This window comes from Odocoileus virginianus, chromosome 30 (genome assembly GCF_023699985.2).
Source record: "Odocoileus virginianus isolate 20LAN1187 ecotype Illinois chromosome 30, Ovbor_1.2, whole genome shotgun sequence".
In the NCBI taxonomy this organism is placed as follows: Eukaryota; Metazoa; Chordata; class Mammalia; order Artiodactyla; family Cervidae; genus Odocoileus; species Odocoileus virginianus.
Window position 1 is genome coordinate 15813155 of NC_069703.1, and position 25874 is coordinate 15839028.

General features: G+C 34.8%; 1 protein-coding gene across 4 annotated transcripts in view; it reads right to left on the bottom strand.

Annotated features, from left to right (window-relative positions):
* Nucleotides 1–25874, bottom strand: part of ERBB4 (erb-b2 receptor tyrosine kinase 4) — a 1221654-nt gene that overhangs the window by 316881 nt on the left and 878899 nt on the right. For all 4 annotated transcript variants that reach the window (XM_070458601.1, XM_070458599.1, XM_070458602.1 and 1 more), the window contains exons 6-11: nt 15478–15596; nt 12446–12587; nt 8269–8382; nt 8050–8176; nt 1129–1202; nt 159–249 (exon numbers count right to left, since the gene is read on the bottom strand). In XM_070458601.1, coding sequence (XP_070314702.1) covers nt 159–249; nt 1129–1202; nt 8050–8176; nt 8269–8382; nt 12446–12587; nt 15478–15596 — 667 coding nt within the window. The remainder of the gene's footprint in view (nt 1–158; nt 250–1128; nt 1203–8049; nt 8177–8268; nt 8383–12445; nt 12588–15477; nt 15597–25874) is intronic.

A 25874-nucleotide genomic window follows, 5' to 3' on the forward strand; every position in this document is an offset into this window, starting at 1 on the left:
TTTGTATCCCATATATCGATGCCATTACCAAGTTACTCAACTCTATCTTTTAATTATGATAATATATGATTGAAAAGAAGTTACTGTTTTATGTTTCGCATCATGTACTCCATACCTGTCAAACATTAATATTACTTTAATATTACATATATACCTACCTATAGAGTACTCTTCCACCAATGGTTACCAAGTTAGAAAAAACACTGAAGTCGGTCATGTTTGGAGGCCATGACTGTATGTTCAAGAAACCTACAAACCACAGGTGTAACAAAAATTCAGAATGTCATTGTCTTAGTAACAGTGTTTAATACTAATTATTCTGGAGATATGATGAAAATGGAAGGCAAGAAAAGGACAAAAAATATTCCTATTTTTGAACCATTCTATCTCATGTTTTTTCTTCCTAGATTCAATGTCTTACCCAAAGTTTCTGGACTGCAATCCTCAATAGATAATAAACGTCTAAATAATGAACATGAAGAATGAATGTTTTTCAGACATACAGAATCATATCACTGTATAGTATAAAGATTTAAATGATTCTTAATTGGATTCATTCTTCTAAAAGCAAAGATATTTAGTCTAACTAGATATATAGAAAAATATTGCTTCAATTTCCCTAAAATCTTTTGCCATCTTCTCTGTACATTTACGACCTCAGCTGTCTGTCTTGCATCCTGAAATTTATGTTTATACCTAACCCTCCTCACTTGATTTTATATTCTTTGATAGCAAGCTCATTCCTAATTCATGTCTATAGTCCCCATATCAACCACTCTGACAGTGCTGAAAACATCAGATCCTCAATAAACATGTGCTAAATGAATCCTACATGTTACTCATTTTCAACAGTACTTGTGAAAACTAAATAGGAAAAAAAAATGGGTTCAAAAACCCACTGACATTTTCAAAAACAGTAACATAAAAATTTCCAGGGTATTTTATTTTTCTAGTTCCACAGTTTTCAAAATGTGCACAAATGCTAAGGAATTAAGACATTCATCATTTTAAATAATGCTTTTCTTAAAACTAGAATTTGCTTTGAAAATTCCAACACTATGTAATATTTTCAACAAAACACTAAAATTCCCATAGTTCATAACACAACAAACTCACACCAAAAATTACCTGTTATCTCTCGGACTGTCCGAAAGACATTCAATTTTTCTGGGTCTATGGCTTCAATTGCATTGTAAGGGTCCCTAGAAAATCAAGAAAAAAATGAAGTCAAATTTAAAATTAGAGAAAGGAGTGAAAAATATGAGCAATGTGACAGCAATTATTCCACTCAAATTGAACTTTAATTAGCAATGAGGTTGTTGTTGTTTAGTCCCTAAACTGTGTCCAACTCTTTTGTGACCCCATGGACTGTAGCCCACCAGGCTCCTCCGTCCATGGGATTTCCCAGCAAGAATAGTGGAGTGAGTTGCCATTTCTTTCTCCAGGGGAACTTCTTGACCCAGGGATTGAACCCCTTTTTCCTGCATTGACAAGTGGATTCTTTACCACTGAGCTACCAGCAAAGTCCCATAGGAAGTTTAGCAATGCTTTATCCAGACTTTTCTATGCAAGATGTGGAAGGGGATCAAAATGCACTTTGAGGACATTTTTATGACACAATATAAATTCTTGATTGAAGGCTATTCTAGATCCAGAGGAATGGTTAAATTTGACTTTCCTGAAGAAATCTCCACATATTGCAATTTCATTTATTAACCGTTTTATTTTGCCTTTAAAAGTCTATTCTCAACTGGGAAAATATACTCTGCAAATAAATTATGTTATGGTGAGAATAACTAACTTTTGGGCTTCTCAAAGCATACTAAAATGCTAACAGAACTTGCAATTTCATAAGAAGGATAAAAACAAATACAGAATGTAAACATTTTTTCCTGTATCTTCACATTGATTATGAGTGCAATCTTGCTCCTATCTGATTTATTTATGTTTACATTCATAAGACAGGAACTATTAGCTTCCATCTATATGAATCATCCTAACATTTGAAAATAAAATTTACCATAAATTTAATAATACTCAAAAGGTGTGCATTTTGAAGATTTTTTTAAATACCATCTCTTAATGCATATATATATATTTAAATAAATGTTATTGATAAATAATTGCCTTGTTTTTCCAAAATAAATATAAAATACTTTTAATATTAGTTGATGGATTTCTTTTAGAAGTTTTTATCTTAGGATAATATTTTTCATTTAAACATGTTCACCATCCTTACTTAAATATTAAGCCAAATATAAACACAACATCCAACATTTCTCAGTAATTCAAGCACTGCCTTCATATTTTCTTAAGCAACATATAGTAAATTTTTTAGGTTTTATTACTTTAAAAGGTGCTATTCTGTGCTATTCTGGTCAAGTAAAAACCTCATACTAACACATAAAAAAATTAAATTCCATATATCGGTCATTCCTTCAAGAAAGATCAAACTTTTAAAATCGACTAATGAGACTTTTTAGACGTTTGTATCCATCTTTAGCAATCAGCTGAATTTTATGTTTGCTGTGTATATCTGTTGTTTTAGCAGTATTTGAGAACCCTCTTCTTCATGTGGGAATATAACCTAGGATACATGATCAATTGGAGTCTATCAGTTAAGGTGTTTTGCAATCCCCTGACAAATACATAGGCCTGTCTTCCAAGAATTTGAGTCTGAATCCACCGGCTTTTATTTATCCAGTCATTAGAGCCTTTGAAAATTCAGTATTAGTTCAGCAACCTTGATCTCTGAAACTGCCTTGTACTGATTCTCTTAGCTTGGTTCATAAACATGTTCCTTTATACTGTGAACAATCCCATATCTTTGAAAAGAAAAAAAAAGACTATGCTTGATGAAATTACTACTTCCAACTAAAAAAATCAAGTGTAATCTATATACTGTACTATTAGTTTAACATGGCATGTTATAAAAGGCTTGGAAACACTATAAATGAGTTTCTCTGTAGTTCACACATAAAGATTTTCCTTAGAGAGACATGCATTTCAAAAGCTTAAAATCTAATTCAAATATTCTGGCAAATTTGCTCTATTTGAAATTGAAGATATACGGAATGGACATGTATGCTTCTGGTGAATATGGGGCCACAAAATTAGGTCATTGTGTGGGAAAACTGTTGCTGTAATTTTCTAATATGCAAAGATTTCCATATGCACGGGAAATGCCAGCTCTGCAGTAGTAGAAGGAGCTTTCTACATTTGTTCTTTGAGGTAAAGCAATATACAGAACAGCTCGAGTAATATAATCAAATATTCTCGCTTTACTGAGAAGCACTCAAAGTTCAGGGCAAACATGCAATAATGGGGTCAGTCCAAACTTTTACTGAGAACACTTACATGTTGCCAGGGTTGAAATAAATTCTAGACTGTTCACATGAAACCCAGTGGACCACAGAAATTTTATATACTTAATTTTAGAGATTCAGGACTCCCATAAAATAAGTTGACAGAATCCCACTTACCGACTTCAAAGTAACCTTAGGGAGTTCCATCAAGTCACTTGAAATCCATAGTATTTTAAAATTGAGAACTTTCCTAGCTAAATGTAGGGTCATGAAAACAAACACTGTGTCCACTCTGTGAGTGTGTCTGGTGACCCAGTAAAGCTCAGAATAAAGGGAGAGAAACATATTTTCACAGTTCCATTGAAATCACATTATTTTTTCCACCAAACTCATAATCTGTTTCCCATTATCTATCATCATAACAGTCTATCATCTAAGCACTTTCTTATTACTGTCAGATTGTGACACAGCATGGGTATGTTTATTTGCTGAGCATTTTATTGCTCTCAGCATATGCACATGAGCATTGTTAGACATGACAAAACATGAAAGGAGATCCTATGATAACCCTGAACACTGAATTTTGCCTGCAGTTCCCATTCTATATAAGAAAATAAGAGTGCCTACTTTATTTCTAGCCAGGGTGGCATTGTCCTATAAAGTGAATATTTCCTTGAACTCTTTCATCATTAACATTTTAATTGACAACTTCACAGTAAATTTATTTTTAGCATAAATTTGATTTTGAAATGTATAATCTCACTTGATTATGGATTTTTCCTTTCCATTAGTTTAAAGAAATACCCTAGTTATTTTAATCAAATGATACAACCTATCAAAACCTAGTTAGTAGAAGACTAAGGATAATGAGAATTAAGTGGAATAAAGCATTTTGTAAAAGCTTTCTGTTTATAATACCTCATATGATTCACCTTCAAAATCTCTCTGTCTATACACACACACAACACATACATGATTACACATGTGCCTACACATAAGTATCTGAGATCTACTCAATTAACTTTATGTTAATACCTTCCTAAGATGAAAGCAAAAGGCTTCAGAATATATGTTTCATGTTGACAAGAGACTAGAAAGGAGGAACATATCATCTTTCATATATATATACTTGTCCTGAAAATACCTTATATATTATGCTTTAGACAAAATAATATTAATTATAATGTTACATTTAATTGCTATAATTAAAGACAAATCATGATCATCTGAGGTAGGAAGTATGATTTGTCATAAGGTAAGTATTGGCATAAAGATAACTTTGATTTTATTCAGTTTCCAATAGTCTATGAAATAATATCTGTTACACTATATGCTGTGCTATAAGCCAGACACTAGATATAGTCACTGAGATTTGCTTTTGAACTGCCTTTTTGTCTAAATGTTTTACACTTTCTTTAATTCTGGGCAGGGGGCTTTAGTGTTTTGTTTTAGGTTTTATTTTTGTTATTTTCATTGTCTTTTTCCTCTTTCTCTTCTTTTTCTCCTTTTCCCATCTTTTTCATTCTTATACCATTTATTAAGATTTACTCTATTCTAGGTATTGGACCAAACACTTAAAAAATATATACATATATTTGCTTTGAATCCCCACAACACCCAGAGGAGGTAGTTACTTATTTTTAATAGAGTTCTCAACTCCATATGGGAGGACCTGAGTGTTTGACATGGAAACCACTCAGCTCAATGCAGATTGTCCATGGTAGACACTCAAACCAAACTCCAGTCCAGTCTGGACCAAGTTAATCAAGTAGAAAATTTGACTCTTATTTTTAAGAGAAACCTTTTTTTTTTTAAGAGAAACCTTTCTATTTCTAATTCATGTGAGTTGATTTTTGTCATTTTTCACTTAGTGTTCTCCTTGAAAGTCTGCATTAGTCTAATGTTTTATAACAATTCTGCTCATACTTGTGAATGTATGGTCATCTGGGACATCCATCATCAAGGGGTTTCACTTATAATTGAGATTGAGGGACACTACAGGATTTAGTAATAATCCCATGCCAAGTTAAATACCTTTCAAAGCAAAGGATTGCTTCATGTCTTGAACCACCTTAAAATGCTCTACCCAGTTTAGAAGCTCATGTGTACAAACATCATAGTGCATCATATTTTGCGTGTAAGTCTGTAGTAATGTGGCCTCTATTCAGACAAAAATATTCCAGTGTTCATCTGTTGCTTTGCACTTTATTTCCCATACTTCATGCACAGAGTGACTTCTAATCTTCCCTCCTATGAATCCAAACTTTTATGACAAAAAGTAGCTCATCATTTTCCTATCAATACATATTTTATTAAACATTACTTTTCAAAATTTTTCTTAAAATTACAATTATAATGACTTTATAAAACTATGTTTATAGGTAGAGTACATAATCTATGACTTTTATTTCAAAATTGAGAAGTATTAAAATGCTTAATATAAAAATGATGGATGTTGGGCCTGATTGTAATGAAAACCACTTGTCTAAAGCAATTCAGCTCAGATATGCAGATGACACCACCCTTATGGCAGAAAGTGAAGAAGAACTAAAGAGCCTCTTGATGAAAGTGAAAGAGGAGAGTGAAAAAGTTGTCTTAAACCTCAACATTCAGAAAACTAAGATCATGGCATCCAGTCCCATCACTTCATGGCAAATAGATTGGTAAACAGTGGCTGACTTTATTATTTTGGGCTCCAAAATCACTGCAGATGGTGATTGCAGCCATGAAATTAAGAGACGCTTACTCCTTGGAAGGAAAGTTATGACCAACCTAGATAGCATATTAAAAAGCAGAGACATTACTTTGTCAACAAAGGTCCGTCTAGTCAAGGCTATGGTTTTTCCAGTGGTCATGTATGGATGTGAGAGTTGGACTATAAAGAAAGCTGAGAACAGAAGAATTGATGCTTTTGAACTGTGGTGTTGGAGAAGACTCTTGAGAGTCCCTTGGACTGCAAGGAGAACCAACCAGTCCATCCTAAAGGAGATCAGTCCTGGGTATTCATTGGAAGGACTGATGTTGAAATTGAAACTCCAATACTTTGACCACCTGACGCGAAGAGCCGACTCATTGGAAAAGACCCTGATGCTGGGAAAGATTGAAGGCAGGAGAAGGGGATGACAGAGGATGAGATGGTTGGATGGTATCACTGACTAGATGGACATGGGTTTGGGTGGACTCCGGGAGTTAGTGATGGACAGGGAGGCCTAGCATGCTGCGGTTCATGGGGTCACAAAGAGTTGGACACGACTGAGTGACTGAACAAAGCTGAACTGAAAGCAATTCATGAGACTATGTTTTTTAAATATTTCCCCATGCACTTGGACTTGAGGTCCATTCATTTATTAATAATATATCCATGTGGATGCAGTCAGTGTGAATTGATGGGCTGTGTCTTCTTATTTCTCAGAAAACACTGTTAACATAATATGATCTTTCATGCACAGTGATATTTTGTTTTACAAAATACCTAAAATGTGGATATGTTGTTTTACTAAATGATATACATATGTTAAATTATATAGATGAACTTAAATATTGGCCCAGGCCTCTTACTCAATGGAGCCAAGAAGGCAAATATAACAGTGTAAATGGATATAGAGGGCCAGCGAGGACTATGGTGAATTCAATCGAATGTGTCTCATCTCAAAATGGCTAGTACCACCCAGCTCCAACAGATTGCTGCCAGACAAGAATAGAGTAATCATGTGCATATTTTTTCAAAGAGATTTTAAATCTGGACCTTATTTAAAAAACAAAAAGAAACCAAACACCAACAGCAGCAACAAGAAACACCTTTTGGTATTTCTGACATAGATCTATACTAAAAGTTACATTTTAAAGTAAAGAAATGCTTTATGTACTAAGACCTAAAGTAATTTATTTGAATAGAAAGAAACGTTTTGTTCTATTTCTCTTGCTGTTCCTATTTGACATATTTATTCATAATGTGTTAAATTATTTTGCTTCTAGAACTGTTATATGTTTACAGTAGGTCTTTTGAATTGAAATATGTGAGTGATATTCTTTTTCTGTAGCCTTTAGCACTAATATTTAGGGATTAAGTAGTGATATAGACAAATAGATAAAATATAACATAAAAATACTGACATTTTCATTGCAATTGAAAGAATACAAATTTGGTCATTTTTCCCATTAAAACCAGCAGGTGGTTATAGAATGAAGAAACCTTGAAAATGTTACAATTTTTATTGCTAAAATGAAATTCACTTAATAGATTTCTCATAATAGTACTAAATTCTCAACTCTAAAATGATACAACAGGCAAAGAAAATACCTGAAAGCTCAGAACTACAACTTACTGACTTTTCTGTGGAATACATTTTTAAAAAATTAATTAATGTCATCTTGAACTAATTGGGTTAGGGATTTGAATGAAATTTCCCACTTTACTCACCGATAACGTTTCCCTAAATACATCTACAAATGTGTCAAACTCACTTAATCTATGGATTTGAGAATATCCTGTAAATATACCTTAGCTTATACATAAATCTTTATTTTCAAATCCAGGTAGTCACCAGACTTATAATCTGGATTATTCTTGCAAAATTTGGTTTACAATTACCACTGGTGAAATCTGACATTGATTTTGTTGGAAAAAAGCATTAATATATAATGGAGCCCTGTGTTAGAATGAATCAGACTGACAAAACTAAAGAATCTCTTAAGCTCTGTGTATATTTTACAATAAAATTTTCTATAAAAATGTAATACTGACCCATGAATACCAGTGACAAGGAAGATCAAATTCCCATTGATTTTGGTGCAGTTTATGAATTTGTCAATGTTACTCGAATCCACGGTCTGAGCTGACATCAACGATCCTGTGCCAATGCCATCACATGCTGTAGAAACAAGTTCAGGAAGTTGAGAAAAATTTTCTTTAGTCAATAAAATAATGCATTTTTATCATAGAATGACAGTACAAAATCAGTACCTTTTGGGCAAATGTCAGTGCAAGGTTTACACATTTTAATCCCATTTTCTTCCACTTCCATCTTGGAACTAGGACAAGCACGCACACAGGAACTGGAATCCACTACAAAGTTATCTGATTAAAAAGAAAAGAAAAGAAAAAGGTAAATTTAGCAATAATGTTGATGTTCAGCAACAGAATTTAAGACAAGATATTTTAGGGTTTGAACATTATTACCCTTTGAAAATGATAGTATGTATGTTTCTTTCCCTAAAACAACTCCTTATCTAAACATATCAACCTGAAATAGCATCCATGAGTATCTACATTCAAATCCAAGGGCAGCGTGTGTTAACAACACTTGGTACTCGCTTGGCTACTGCTCCACATCCTGAATTGCCCCCCAAGATCAGTGAATTTCTTTTATAGTCTTAGAAAACTGCATGACATCTAGTTTGCGTTTTTCAATAGTTCCACTTCATTTCATGCCATGATACAAGTTTGAAATCTAAAATTACTTCAAGTTACATGAAGCACAAATGAAGCTGAAGTTAAACTGCCTTGGATGAAGGGAGTGTACTTTATATCACAGGAGGAAATGTTTAAAATATGTTCATCTTTCAATGGAGAGCCGTAGAAATTGTCCCATAGCTTCATATGAAGAAAAAAAAGATGAAATTCGAAAGGGCAAAATTTTAGGAAAGTGAAAGTGTTAGTTGCTCAGTCATGTCTGGCTCTTAGAGACCCCATGATTTTAGAAAATGTCTACTAAATAAATCAAGAATGTCTAATCATTTGCCATAGTGAAATGTTTAGAAGTCTGGTGGTCTGGAATATGCCAAACACTCCCTTCCAAAAACAAGGACAAATTATTGCATCTAGAGCCTTCTATAATAAATGGAAAACCCAATACCTGCCAGGCTAATTTTGGGTTTTGAAGGCAGCATCCTTCCATGTTTGGAAATACTGCTTCTGGCAGTATTCAGTAGTCTAGAAGGCTTCTGACCTTGAAGGTACCCAGAGCAGGAAAGGCATATAGCGCAAGCCTAGGTTGGAGTGTAAGCAGTCCTGCTACTTGGATCACAAAACCCACAAAACCCACAAAACCCATACTTAGTTATATAATATTAGAATATTGTAAAATATTCTAATATAGTAATATTATAATATACTTATTCTATAATATTAGAAGCATGTATGGTGGGAAAATATGCCATGTGAAGTTATGGCAAGTTTCAACTGGAAAATCACATCAGAGACCTATAGGAATTATACCCCATTTAATAAATAACTCCTGACATGCTTCTGGGTCATGGTAGAGATGGACTACCTAACCATGGGTAATTGATTGATCATGTAGTCTGAATTGCCCATCACAAACAATGTTTTGTTAAAAACCATGACATCATAATTTTGATTAGGGCCAATGGCAATCCATTGTAAGATGGAAGCAGTGCATTTGGAATTGATATGAGCTGGGGCACTCATACAGTAAACTGCATAAGTAGGTGTTTCAAACCCCTACATTATCCACTGACCTGGCACCTTTCACTAAGTTTATATCTATGGCTACATGAGGAACCAAGAGAGGGAAAGTATGACAAGAGGACAGAGGGGTACAAAAACTAATCTTGGGATGTAGGTGCAGGCAACTGAAAATGCATGGCACCCGCCCTGCAGCCTCAGTCAGCAGTGGACTGGAAAGAGTGGCAAGTAAAAATCCTACCAAGGGGCATAGGTCTGGGTAGTGCAAAGGATCCTTTACTTTGTATGGAATGAATACAAGTTTAGAATAAATATGACCTGGTGGCTCAGAAGGTAAAGAATCTGACTGCAATGCAAGAGTCCAAGGTCTGATTCCTGGGTCTGGAAGATCCCCTGAAAAAGGGAGTAGCTAGTATTCTTGCCTGTAGAACTCCATGGACAGAGGAGCCTGGTGGGCTATAGCCCATGGGGTTGCAAGAGTCAGACACAACTGAGCAGCTAACACAATAGCAACAACATGAGCAGTGGCTTGTTCAGAGAGAAGAAATGCTAGAAGATCTGGAATTGTAATTAAAAGCAGACTGGGGTAGAGGGATATATTTGAATCCATGGGAGTGGGTATGAAGTGTGATGATCTTTGTATTCTAAGTTAATATCCACTAGAGAGCATCTGTCACAGAGAGACACCTTGCTAAGACTGTATCACAGCCTGATCTCACTTCCTTTCCTTCTCTCATGGGTCCTGATCCTGAGAACATTCGTTAACAACCAAAATCTCTGTCACATGGGAACCCAAACTGTAACAGATGTAACCATCCTTTCTGAAAGTTCTTTAGAAATACCTCTTACATTAAAAGTCCACATTTTTGTAGCAGCTTATGTCAAGTGATATAAATAAGAAGGATTATAAGTATCTTCATAAAAAGTTCAGGTTTTGAAGTCAAATAAGTTTCAGAAAATATTTATTGTTTAGTTTTTGAATTTCAAAATTCTGGATTAGGAATCGTAGACCAGTATTTAGAAGCTAAATATCTTAGTTTCCCATGATAGCTACAGTTCAGCATAGGCAATGTACCTCAAAGTTTTGAATTTTACAGAGATAAATAATGAAGTGCTTTAAATTAGTGTGTAATTGGATAGACCTAAACTAACCCATGAAAGAAAGTTTATGAGTTACTATAACTACGGTAACTGGGAATGTCATTTCAAAAAACAGTCCTTAGATTTTGACTTCTTGTAATTTAGGAGTTGAGAGACTTCAGAGCCACTATAAAGGATATAGTCTAAGAAGGAGGAGGACATTTGTCTAAGAAAAGAAAAAAATTTGTCATCTAGCCTTATTCTATGATAGATACTCTTAAGACCTGTAGTTTGCAAGATAGTAGATAGTAAATATAGGGTAACTTTTAGATGAGAAATTATCAGATCAAAACCATGAGTTTGGTTATAAAATTATTTAACATACAAATGCACATATATGTTTATGCATATATATATGCATATTTATTCTTTTAATCAATATAAAATAATAATAATGGCTGGAATCATTGTTGCTTTCAAAGAGTTGTTTTTATATACTATTCCTATGAAATTTATTCCCTATCACTTGGATATTTATAATATTTTTGGGAAAGAGAGAGGGTACATTTGATTATCCACATTTTAAAGAGGAGAAAAGAGAAAATTAAGTGGTGGTGATGGATTAGTTGCTAAGATGTGTCTGACTCTTGCGACCCTATGGACTGTAGCCTGCCAGGCTTCTCTATCCATGGGATTCCAGGAAAGAACAATGGGGTATGTTGCCATTTCTTTCTCCAGAGGATCTTCCCGACCCAGGGACAGAACCCAGGTCTTCTGCATTGCAGGCAGATTCTTTACTGAGTTACAAGGGAAGCGTAGAAAATTAAGTAGTTCATTAAAAAAAATCACACAATGAATAAGTGGCCAAAGCTACAATCAAAGCCATTCTAATCACATGTCTCTTACACTTTCTACTCCATCATATGCACAAATCAAAAAAAAAAAAAAAATCTATGTGATGTAGAATGTAAAGTCTCTTAATTTAGTATATGGACAAATGAGGTGGTTTTTTCAAACATCAAAAAAGTAAAACATCAAAGAAATGTCTCAGTGGTCTCTCCAAGTATAGAAAATGACTTGAACAGATATCAAGATATATACTATTGTTCATAAAAACTGAGCTGGTCATTTTGAATCCCCAGGATGAGTTTTCAATTTGGTAAAGCTTCCTTAACATGCCCTTTATATCCATGGTTTCTGTTTTAAGATTAGATCTGATGTCAAAACTATTTTACATATTCTATTACAGATAAATAATAAGATCACTTTAGGTGAAAATTCATTGCTATTAGAAGAAGACCTTGTTCATTACATAGTTAGCTGCAACTTAATCGTTTTTCTGAGGAACAGCATCATGTGCAAAAATATTGACATATAGTGAAAATAATGAGTTTAGAAGTCAATAAATGACAATGTGCTCTAACCTCAAACATGTTACTCATTTGCTGAGATTATGAACCAATCACTTCAATTTTTTGAATTTTAATTCCTTTATGTGTGAAATAGTAATAATAACCATACCAAAGTAATTCATGATATGTCACAAGTTTCAAATTATGATAAGTTTCCATGAAATTCCTTTGTTTTAAAACAATGAGTTAATTAATTTGGCTATTCTTATTTTGTTACTTACGTGGGCACTTCTTAACACAAAATGCTCCATAGGTGTATTTTGCGTTGAAGTTATGTTCCAGTTGAAAGGTAGTGGGATTGTAGACAAAAGTTTGTGGACACTGAGTAACACATGCTCCGCTATCATTGAAATTCATGCAGGCCTGCAACACAGCGACAATTAGTTTCATTTTTGAAACAACCTTCATAATATTTGTTAAAGGGACACTGTTACAACAGTTGTGTGATAAGGTGTATTAATTGCTTAGCATATATCGGTTTCATAAAAAACAGGAAACTTTGACAACTTTTTATTCATCAGGATTTATTCTTTAAGTTAATGTTTGTTTTGTATTTAATTTTAAAGAACTTTTTCCAGCATCACCAAATATACCTTCTATAGTTACTAATGTTCATATTTCTTGATGTCTCTCCATTAATTTCGAAACTGGGAATTGATTTAAATTATTAAAGTTAGATTATAGTGAAAATTTATTATTCAAAGGGTTTATGCTGAATTTTAGAGTCTGACAGTGAAAACTAAATATCCAATTGTATAGGCTAGAGTTTCCTTAAAGCTGGTACTTGACAAATTTGGTGACTCAAGTAACCTTGTAAGTCTGTTCATCACCACTGTATAGTGAGATAACTTTGTGATGGTCATTCAAACTGGACTTAAAAGAAAAGTCTCTGTCAGATGACTAGCCAAGTGTAAATATAGTGGGGTTAGAAGCCAAAACGTAAGGAAGTAGCTATACTTAGTCCTTAATTGACTAATATGATACCTTTTTCCTATATGGCCATACCTTTTCCTAAAAGTCAAGTTCAAATAAATTTGTTTCTGCTGATTTATATATTTTTCCTGAGATTTCTATTTGTTAATATGTTCAAATGCATTTGAAAACAATTAAAAACAATTGTACCACCCAGGAGTTAGGTATTTGATATAAAAAAGCAGATATGTAAGTAGATAAAATGTACATATATAACTATATAAAACATGTGTTTAGCAAAAAAGGAGATGGACTAATTCTCTTAATTAAACAATTTAAACCTGCATAGGAATACTTTAGGCTTTGGAAGGCAAGCTAATGTGAACTCAAGCTATATTTTACATATCATCATAAATTAGATGTATGGTTATTAATAAGCACTAATTTATTCTGTTACCTCAAAACATTTTGTTAATCAATTGTTGTTTTAGCAAGCACTTTATCACATACATGACAATTCCCTGATGATGGTCTATGAGATGCATAATCAGAACAAGACTCACTGATGATACATTATTCACTAAGATGACACTTTCCAGGAAGAATCTATTAAAAACCAATCTAGAAAACTCAGTAAGCTTTAATTTATGGCTATAAAACTTCATGTGTCCTCATAATTGCTTTACTAATATATTTTATACAGTGTTGTGCACAGATTGCTTGACAAAAAAGGGACATAAGCCAGAGAGATCAAACAAGTTTACCTTCCAGACAGCATACAATACAATAACTTACACCAAGGCCTTGGTCTGGCATTCTTGAACATTCTCTACCAAATGCCAAAGTGAAATCAGTGAACCATTCCATAAAAGCAATGAAATGAGAATTCTGAAGCTCACTCAGCACTCTACTTATCGTGATAAGGGAACCATGTAGAAAAATTCAGTGAAAAACTTCTAAGTGAAAGTTAAGAGCTATTGTTCATTTTTATTGTGAGTACTGTTTTGGAATTGCTAACACAACTCCTGTCCAACATCTTTAGATCAAGGTTACATCCCATGTCTGGTGAGAGTTAAGGGAAAGGGTCTCAGTTTAAGATCTGCTGAGCATCTTTTGTACATTTTTAATATTTCCCTCCCCTTCCTTCTCCCTCCCTACTCATTTCTATAATACATGCTTTTGTTTCACTATAAAATTAGGACAGACAAATTAAGATTTTTGTGACATTAAGAGAAGCAAGAAATTACTGTGTTTCTATATCATGAGAGGCATAATCTATGGTTTGCTTGTCCAGAATTAAGTGCCAATTTGAAAAAAAAAAATATCCTCAGTTCTAAATACATCTGTGTTTTCTCTGGATATTTGATGTGGAGGAACAAAATATATTCCTGTGTGCATTTTAGCAACAAAAATTGTTTACTATTTTATGATTTTTGGCTTTAAATGAAACTAATGCTCTGTGTGTATGAAACAGCATTAACTGTAACTCAGAATTGCCTGTATGTATTCAATGGAATAGAAAGAACTTTATCAGGGATATCAAAAAGTAATTAAAAAGTGGCCCTGACAAGCTGTAAATGTTAATTTTGAAGATGTAAAAGTGTCCTCTTCTAAAATAAAAATTACACAGATTAGCATATAAATTGCTTTTAGCATGCATTTGTAAATCTTATAAATTTTGAATAATATTAGCTTGTAAACAATATAAACTATAAGACAGTTGAATTCATAAATTTATCTGCTTTAATCTTGAATTTATATTTGAGAGATAAAATGCAAGTGCCCCCACTCAGAAGACTCAACTCAGTGATGCAACAACATACACAGGTAATCACAGTAAATTTTGGAAGGATAAGGTTAGCATTTTATTAGATATTCAATATGTTCTCCTTTAGGTTATCTAATTAAGTCTCACTTTAATATAAACTATATCAGAAAGGCATAATACATTTATTCTAGGACAGAACAATCCTAGTTAATCAATAGCCACCCAGTAAGAGAATGACTTTCAGGAAATCACAGCATCTTTCTTAACCCTAAAATAGTAACATCTGATCTTATCATGTGTGCATGCCAAGTCACTTCAGTCATGTCTGACTCTGTGATTGTAGCCTTCCAGGTTCTTCTGTCCATGGGGATTCTCCAGGCAAGAATACTGGAGAGAGTTGCCATGCCCTCCTCCAGGGGATCTTCCCCACCCAGGGACTGAACTCGCATCTCACATCTCCTGCATTGGCAAGTGGGTTCTTTACCACAAGCGATGTTAAAGATTTGATGGACCTGAGTCAGACTAGGAGGAAAGGGAGGATCAGAAAGTGAAAGGGAGAGCTGCCAGACTCACAAAGCAGTCGGTGTCCTTTGGTCCCGAACAGCCTCCAGCACACTCCCGGTGACAGCAGTCACTCACGTAGGGTCCATAGCATCTGCCATCACACTGTTCTGCACACACAGTCCTTGTCACTGCAGAAGACAGAGACAGCGCCTCATCAAAGTCAGCCGCTAAGAGAAACTTAAGGTGATTTGGAGTAGCTGAGAAAAGCTGAGCCCTGGAGTAAGTAACAATTTGCTCAACCATCATTGACTCAGCTCAGCAAACATTTACTGCGTGAAGTCGGCAATTGATCAAAATTACTATACAAAATCCTTCAAAATTAATACATGAATTTGTTTTTAGATTCATTCATTTTCAAGCAAATACAGAGCTTTACAAAAATCACACAATTTAGCAAGAAAAAAAATCAAATTTAGAAAAATCGAATGAGAGGCATTCTGGCAGGTTGCTAAAAATGGAGTCGGCAGCAAAGTCTATTTACAATGTGTACTGTGAAGGCCTACAGCAGAAAGTGTCCCCAGAATGAGTCCATGATTTTTGGTAGCCAATGCAAGAAATGAAAACATAAACTTTTTAACATTATACCTTATATCATTCCTATCAGATAGATATATGATGGGTGATAAATGGATAAGTGACAGACAAATAGGTAGGTAGGTAGGTAGGTAGGTAGATAGATAAATAGATAGACAGACAAAGATAGGTAGATAACATCTCTGTAGTAGCACAAACGTTTCTGTTCCTGAGATGTAAGTGAAATTTCTACCAAAATTTCTCAAAAACAGGGCCTTACAAGGGATAGAGAAACATCCTCGAAGAAACAGGAAGGAGGGAGGAAGACATAAACTTAGTAAACACAACAAAACCTTTCCTTAGTTTTTCTTATAACATTCTTCAATCCTAGTTGACAGCATCGTGCTGTCAAGGTTTACTTTAGTAAATCAAGCTATATATGCTGGGTAACAAAATTATGGCATTAAGGGACACATTTCTGCTTATCACCCTTATTCCAAAGAGATATTTTAAAAGTATACAGAGAAATGAATTATACAATGTATGTGTAACTCATCGTTTCTTGGTTCTGTATTTCTTCAGCCGTGTTTCTTCCCATCTCTCTGAGTTCTTCAAAGCTTCCTTCACTGTTAGTACAGCAAGACATGCTTCCTTAAACTTTAGTGCTCCTCAGAGCTGGTCTTCACATGGATTAAGAGCTCATATACTTGGATATAATCATTCATCCTCTATTTTGCATACTATCTCTAGGTAGATGACATTAGATTCAGATCTGAAATCTCTATCAAGATGCAACTTGCATTTCTCATTTTCTGCAAAATTTCCCATTTATATGTACACAACGGAATGCATCCTTTCCCCACCTCTACCATAGAGTGTCTCTCTCTTGTTTGTTCCCTTATCTCAATTTCTGATAACGTCATCCATCCAACACTTCAGCTAAAATTCTGGACATGTATTCTATTTCTCCTTTTCCTCTACCCTCACTTTTTACACCTAATAAAATTCCCAAGTGCTACCAATAGATGTTCTTTGTTACTCTCCCTCCTCTCTACGCCAACTTCATTCTGAGATTTACCTCTATTGCATAGCCTTCTAAAAGTTCTCTCAGGTCACAAATAACCCTGTATGCCATAATAAAGGTAATGTGTTGAAAATATAAGCTGTTGCACATAAATCAGTGTCAGTCCTTTCTCTGTATGAACCTTACTTTCCAACTCTGCATTAGAGCTGTAAACCCTTAGCAAGGGATAAAAGTCCTCCATCAATTGACCGCTATTTCTATTTCTACTGACATCTCTTACTACTCTCAATATGATCTTCACATCCAGACACACAGAAATACCACTTGTGATCCTCAGCTCCTTTCATAGTATGAATTTGTGATTTTTACTGCCTTGTCACAGTATATTCCTTCATGACAAAAAAAAAAAAAAAAAAAAAAAACCTGTCTTCTCTGTCTAGCAAATACTCATCCATATGTCAACTTAATGTTCTGTTTTTGTTCTGAAAACTTTTCAGACACAGCTCCACACTGAGTTAATCTGATGTACATGCTTTTGAACAACCAAGCAGGTGAAGCTATGAGCTCTGAGGGTCTAGGATCATTCAAACTCAAATTCAAATTTTGTTCTTGTGATATGACACATTATCTCACCACTCTGTATTTCACTTCACCATTTTTAATATGGGATTAGTATGAGTTTCTACGTAATGGACTTGAAGACACAAATAGAGATATAGGTATAGTGCCTAATATGACTCCTATTAATAGTGCTCAGCAACCATTAGATATTATTATTGCACTTATTGTAACATACTGTATTTATTTTTTCCATGTCTGCTCCCCCAGTAAACTATTAGAGCATTTTATTGAAGTATATCATCTTATTCATGTTTACATTCCTGGTATTTTGTTTGGCAGTTAATAGACACTAAATAAGTATTTCCTCCAAGTAACAAATGTCATATAATGCCAACTCAGAAATATCTCTTTATTGAGTGCATAATGCACTTGTTAGAGGAAAAGGAAATATATTGACAGTTAAATGGGTAGGGCACTAAAAATGTAAACAGACAAATGTTAGAATACAAAGAAACATAGTACATCAAAATTAAGATACCTTAGAATTATTGTTTGTATCTATTATTAGACTTAAAGATGCCTTATATTCTACCATTGATTATTTCATGATTCCATAGATTCACTTGGGTCTTTTTCAATTGAGCATGATGATTATATTCATAAACTATATAATTTTTATATTTTTCCATTTGACATTATTATATTCCTCCCTATATAGTAAACAAATACCAAATAAAGTTTAAACTAAAACAGTACTTTAACTCATCCTCTCTCCTGTTTTTATTTTGTAAAAATAGTCATGTGATATTTCTTGTAAGTTTAAAGATTTTGAAATAGAACAAAATTTCAGATCTCATATATGAGAGCATATTTTATATTTGCAAATTAGATAATTATTTTGAAGTAAGTAACTTCTTCTGTAAATATTCTGGTATAAAATACTACAAAATAAGTCAATTTGACCTGCCCCTAAACCTTCAAGTCTTTGCTCTAATCTCATCTTCTCAATGAAGTCTATCCTTACTTAATACATATCTAAATCCTTTCCAAACCACTGTTGTCTTTCGGACTTTTCTCCTTCTCTCTCTTCCTGTCCTCTTCCCTCCTTCCCCTTCTTCCCCCTTGTATCTCTGTTATAGCATCTATCACGATCTAATATATTTTACAACTCATTTATTACACTTTGTTTTATGGCATATTCCAGTGTTAGAACTGTACCTGGCATCCATGTAAATTTTATTTGTATTTATAAACACATTATACATAAACATACATATTGCTGCTGTTCACTCAGTCATGTCCGACTCTGCAATCCCATAGACTACAGCATGCCAGGCTTCCCTGTCCTTCACTATCTCCTGGAGTTTGTTCAACGTCATGCCCATTGAGTCGGTGATGCCATTCAACCATCTCATTCTCTATTGTCCCCTTCTCCTCCTGCCTTCAATCTTTCCCAGCATCAGGATCTTTACTAATGAGTTGGCTCTTTGTATTAGGTGGCCAAAGTATTGGAGCTTCAGTTTTAGCATCAGTCCTTCCAATGAATAATAAGGTTCCTTTAGGATTGACTGGTTTAATCTCCTTGCAGTCCACAGGATTTGACTCAGATGGTAAAGAATCTGCCTGAAGTGCAGGAGACCCACGTTCAGTCCCTAGTTTGGGAAGATCGCCTGGAGAAGGGAATGACAACCCACTCCAGTATCCCTGCCTGTAGAAATCTGGGTACAGAGGAGACTGGCTGGCTGCAGTCCCTGGGGTCACAAAGAGTCAGACATGACTGAGCAACTAACAGAACACAATTAGTTTACATATATATTACATATACATTATATATATGAAATATATTCAATGAATTTTATCTACTCATTAATGTTAATATTCATACATTGTGCTTAATCTTCCTGTTTTTAACCAACTGTTACATTTATTTAGATGTTCTAATTAGTAATTAATATCATATAAAGGAAACACTTTAATAGACATTTTTGGAAAGAACAGATTCAAATATGATTTCTCTCTTTCAGATTCAACAAGGCTCTTTCAATGTATTGTTGTGTTAGTCGCTCAGTTGTGTCCAACTCTTTGTGACCCCATGGACTGCAGATTGCCAGGCTCTCCTGTCCATGGAATTCTCCAGGTAATACTGGAGTGGTTGCCATTCCCTTCTTGAGGGGACCTCCCCAAGCTAGGGATCAAACCCAGGTCTCCTGCACTAGAGCAGGATTCTTTACCATCTGAGTCACATCTCTTGGACTTTAATGTATTAAGAGTTGCTAGTTGAAATGGCAGACTCATGCTAAGTGATCATATTACTAGATATGAAATCAGTGTTATCACAGAACAGTCTACTAATGTGCTTTTGGTTGACAGGCATTGCTTAGCTGGAAAATAGCATGACATGAAACAGCAATCATATTCTATAAATCATGCTGTATTTTAATACTAGACACATATGTCTACATGTTAATTTCCATTTTTTACTCTAAGGTGCTTTAAGCTAACTATATAAAATGTTTCCATTTCTCTTCATTTATATACTTTGGTCTTTCCTACTAAAATAGGAAATTAATGTAGATAACATTTAAACAAATAATCATAATTGTATTCAGTCATGTCTGACTTTGTGCGACCTCATAGACGGCAGCCCACCAGACTCCTCTGTCCCTGCAAGTCTCCAGGCAAGAATATTGGAATGGGTTGCCATTTCCTTCTCCATTTTAATACATTATTTAATAAATGTTCATATAATAATTTATCTCATTATTATATTATTTAAATATAAAAATAATACATTAGAAAAAGAATGAACACAGTACAACCTTGATTGTTGCTGTTTTTCAGTAGCTAAGCCATGTCTGACTCTTTGGAACCCCATAGATTGCAGCACGCCAGGCTCTTCTGTCCTCCACTATCTCCCAGTTTGCTCAAATTCATGTTCATTGAGTGGGTGGGTAATTCCATCTAATCATCTCATCTTCTGCAGCCTCTTCTCTTTTACCTTCCGTCTTTCCCTTCAGCGGGGTCTTTTCCAAAGAGTTGACTCTTCACATTATGTGAACAAAGTATCAGAGCTTCAGCTTCAGCATCAGTACTTCAAATGAATATCAGGGATGATTTCCTTTAGAATGGACTGATTTGATGTCCTTTCAGTCCATGGGGGTCTCAAGAGTTTATTCCAGCACCACAATTCAAAAGAATTAATTTTTGGTGCTCAGTCTTGTTTATGGTAGAACTCATATCCATACATAACTACTGCAAAAACCACAACTTTGAATGTATGGCCCTTTGTCAGCAAAGTGATATCTCTGCTCTTAAATATGCTGGCTAGATTTGTCATAACTTTCCTTCCAGTGAGCAAGTGTCTTTTAATTTCATGGCTGCAGTCACCACCTGCAGTGATTTTGAAGCCCAAGAAAATAAAATCTGTCACTGTTCCTACTTTTTCCCCTCCTATTTACCATGAAGTGATGGCACAGATGCCATGATCTTAGTTTTTTTAATGTTGAGTTTCAAGCCAACTTTTTCCACTCTCCTCTTTCACTTTCATCAAGAGGCTCTTTAGTTCCTCTTGCTTTCTGCCATGAGGGTGGTGTCATCTGCATATCTGAGGTTATTGATATTTCTCCCAGCAATCTTGATACCAGCTTGTGCTTCATCCAGTCTGACATTTCACATGATGTACTCTGCATACAAGTTAAATAAGCAGGGTGACAATATATAGCCTTGACATACTCCTTTCCCAATTTGGAACCAGTCTGTTGTTCCATGTCCTGTTCTAACTGTTGTTTCTTGACCTGCATACAGGTTTATCAGGAGATAGGTAAGGTGGTCTGGTATTCCCATCTCTTTAAGAATTTTCCACAGTTTGTGTGACCCACAGAGTCAAAGGCTTTCAGTTCAGTTTAGATCAGTCACGTCTGACTCTTTGCGACCCCATGAATCGCAGCACACCAGGCCTCCCTGTCCATCACCAACTCCCAGAGTTTACTCAAACTCATGTCCATCGAGTCGGTGATGCCATCCAACCATCTCATCCTCTGTGGTCACCTTCTCCTCCTTCCCCCAACCCCTCCCAGCATCAAGGTCTTTTCCAGTGAGTCAGCTCTTCACATGAGGTGACCAAAGTATTGGAGTTTCAGCTTCAGCTTCAGTCCTTCCAATGAACACCCAGGACTGATCTCCTTTAGGATGGACTGGTTGGATCTCCTTGCAGTCCAAGGGACTCTCAAGAGTCTTCTCCAACACCACAGTTCAAAAGCATCAATTTTTTGGCTCTCAGCTTTCTTCACAGTCCAACTCTCACATCCATACATGACCACTGGAAAAACCATAGCCTTGACTAGATGGACCTTTGTTGGCAAAGTAATGTCTCTGCTTTTTAATATGCTGTCTAGGTTCATCATAACTTTCCTTCCAGGCAGTAAGCGTCTTTTAATTTCATGGCTGCAGTTACCATCTGCAGTGATTCTGCAGCCCAAAAAAGTCTGACACTGTTTCCGCTGTCTCCTCATCTATTTCCCATGAAGTGATGGACCAGATGCTCAAGTGTAGTCAATGAAGCAGAAGTAAATGTTTTTCTGAACCTACCTTGCTTTCTCCATGATCCACTGGATATTGGCAATTTGACCTCTGGTTCTTCCACCTCTTTGAAACCCAGCTTGCACATCCAGAAGTTTTTGATTCACATATTGCTGAAGTCTAGCTTGAAGGATTTTGAGTGTAACCTTGCTAGCAGGTGAGATGAGTGCAATTGTATTGTACTTTGAACATTCTTTGTTATTGTCCCTCTTTGGGATTGGAATGAAAACTGACCTTTTCCAGTCCTGTGGCCACTGCTCTACAATCTTATGTTCAGTAATGATTACTATAATGTGGAACTGTTAAAACATGCATTTAAATTAGTCAATCATATGTGTGATCAACTTTAAATTTTTCAAAATAGCAATTTCTCCCATAGAGTGGCTGCCTATCTCATATTTTCTCAGGATATTTTGATCTTAGAGATCCCATTCCATTTCAGAAACATGCAAAGAAATGTTCTTCTAAGTCATTATTTTTTTAAAAAACTGACTTAAATTTTTAGAAGTTAATTCTGGGGTTTGATTCAAAAACAGTCTATAATTGATATATTAAAGGTAAGATGCATTTAACACCAAAAAAAGCATTATTTGATGACAGTTTTCACATGCCTGGAGTTCAGTAAGCATGAAGTGTATTTAAAAAGCTTTGCTTGACAGATATAATAAACAAAAGAAGACAGCAATAAGCTTAATCTATAAACAATGTTGAGACACTATTAAGAACCATTTCTTCACATTGTTATGTTTCGCTTTCAGAAAGAAAACTTTCCCTTTGTACAATCTATTTAATGGCACTTGCTGATTAATAAGCATTACTTAATATGAATTAAACACATCAAACTATACTCATATTTCATTCTGATGGAAACACAAAACAAAAAACACATCCTGAAATCAATGAGATAATTCACTTAGCCTCCATGGTAACATTAACTTATAATTGCTTTGGTTATATTAATTTCCATCCTAGCTTGACTATTATTTCATTAGATTTCCCCCCCTGTATTTAGTATCTTTTCTAAATTGCTTCATTGGGTGCATTATTATACTTGGGTTGAATTTTAACTAGTTTATTCTTTCATGGTACATCAGTATCTGTGATTATTTAATATAAAAGATAAAACCTATGAAATTAAAATGCTTATTAGGGTCAGTAAAATTGAAATTGGGAATAGGGATCAATTCAAAATATCCATGAGAATCAAATGGGTAAAGTTTAAGAGTCAAGCATCCTTCAGTAGTAAGGGGACATTACTGAGGGAATATCTATCATCTCAAAAAAATAAATAAATAAACTATTTATAAGTAGCTTCATTACATCAGCATTTCAGTAATAAAAATGAGGACTTAATTACTTCTTTAAATTTAATAATAACTATGCTTAAAGTTACTCCCTTGGAACAAATTGATCTTATTTGAAGAAATTTGGCAATTTGTTAATCAAATATTTACTTCTTATGAGTTACTAAAAAGATAATGAGCATTCATAAGTGGGACAATCAGAGCACTGATTTCACAGTAACAAAGTAAAATGATCTCTGTCCCAAGTTTTTATATCTTTCCCTTTTCTCCTCCTCTATCCTTTCCTCCTTCATCATCTCCTCCATCTTCTCACCTTGATTGCCTTCTTCTTCTCTTCACTTCCTCTATCAAGTGGCTCTGAAGAAGGCTTTATATAAAGTCACTGAAAAGGGTCTTTCAAGCTTTAATATGAGGACACTTGCATCAGTGATTTTCATCTAGTCGACAATCAGTGAGGCCCAAGACTGTCCATTCTAATAAGATCTCAGGTTATATCACAGCTTAATAGTCCACAGACCTCACTGGAATAGCAGGATATAGAGTACTTAGAAAAATGCCTGAGAATCACCTAATTCCTATTAAATCAACATTCCCCACTATGTTCTAGGATTTGATACTTTTAATAAGCTTCCCAGAGGATTTCAAATATGTAGTCTAGAGCTGAAAACCATTATTCTATCCCGTGAAAATGGGGCAACTCTAGGTCACTTGTACCATTTGACTGATTATTCCTTGTCTGAAACTTAATCATGCTGACCTTCCCTTTGATCTCCTATCAGTGTTGTTAAGCCCTCTACCCCTAATTGGGAGATTAAGCAAACATAATTGACGTGCAAACTGGTAGGAAGAGTCGGGAAGAAAAAGACCTAAATGGGGAAGAGAAATATTGTGTGCCTAATTCTGAAGGCAAAATATTCAGATAAATAAGAGACAGAAAACTTCCTTTCTCCCAACCAGCAGCTGTATACATGACAAATATCCTGTGTAGCCCCCAATTACATTTCTAAGCACATTTTAAAGTACGCTTATTTTATTTTTATTTCACTTTATTCCAACTAGCACTCAATGATCTTCACCTCTATGCTGCCTTTATTATTTCTGCCTATTGATCAAATTTCGACAAACTGTGTCCATGAAACACACTGTGTCCATTAAATAGATGTTGAATAATTTTAGTGCTAGGCTGTTTTTGGTTACAAACTTGGAGGTTTGAATAAGAAAAATGTTCAGGGTAATGCAGAGGTGATTTGGGTTGAATGTGAAGAAGAATTTATTGACTATTAGAGTGATAAAAACACTGTAATGAGACTCTGAATGGGCTTCCTGAGTCTTTGTCAGTATTTAAGAGAAATCTCTTTTGAATGCTTCAGACCTCCACTTAATTTAAGACAGCAGACTTGATGAAATGCTCTCTAGAGGTACCTTCTAGTTGGATTGTAATCTAATATTATTGTATTTTAATTCAATATTTATTCCTATGAATGGTGAAATTGTGCCCCCACCACCAAGATGAACACTTTGGGTTATATAACATGCTTCTCAGTTCAGTTCAGTTGCGACCCCGTGGACTGCAGCACGCAATGCCTCCCTGTCCATCAACAACTCTCAGAGTTTACTCAAACTCATGTCCATTGAGTCGGTGATGCCATCCAACCATCTCATCTTCTGTCATCCCCTTATCCTCCTGCCTTCAATCTTTCCCAGCATCAAGGTCTTTTCAAATGAGTCAGCTCTTCGCATCAGGTGGCCAAAGTAAAAAGCATCAATTATCAGAATAGACTTTAAATGAAGCAAATAAAGCTCAAAGACCATCCAAGAATATACATTACTTCTAGAGCATGATGAAATGTGTAGAAAATCCAGTTTAATGAAACTAACACTAAACTAAATACCACTATTAATTTTCCCATGGGAGAATAATTAGACACATCAGTGTGACCAATGCTGGGTAGACTGTAAGAATCACATAAAGGCATTTAAAGTAAAAATGTCTGGTCCTCTTTCTACTTTCTGATTCAATAAGTTTAGGAGAGGGGTCAGGAAATTCATTTTTTTTTTTAATTGGGAGCCCCAAGGTTTTCAGCAGTTCCCTTTATCATAAATCAACATTTCCAAACCTCTGGAAATACTCTTAAAATACCCTCTTTCTATTACTATTACTTTCCAGGAAGGGTAAAGTTCTTATTTGTATGGGAAGGCAGAGATAGAGACGGGTCTTAAACTGGACTCCTGCTTCCTGTCTCACACTAGATCATAGAATAATTGAAAATAATTGCTGTCACACAGGGTCAGGCCTCAGGACACATAAAGATTATATCCTAATCAGAACAGGGAAGGAATTTTGAATTTTAATAATTAGTTACTTATTTTAACCAATAGCATAAGCCTATATTCTTTGAAAAAGGCTCTTGGAGAAGATGACTAAT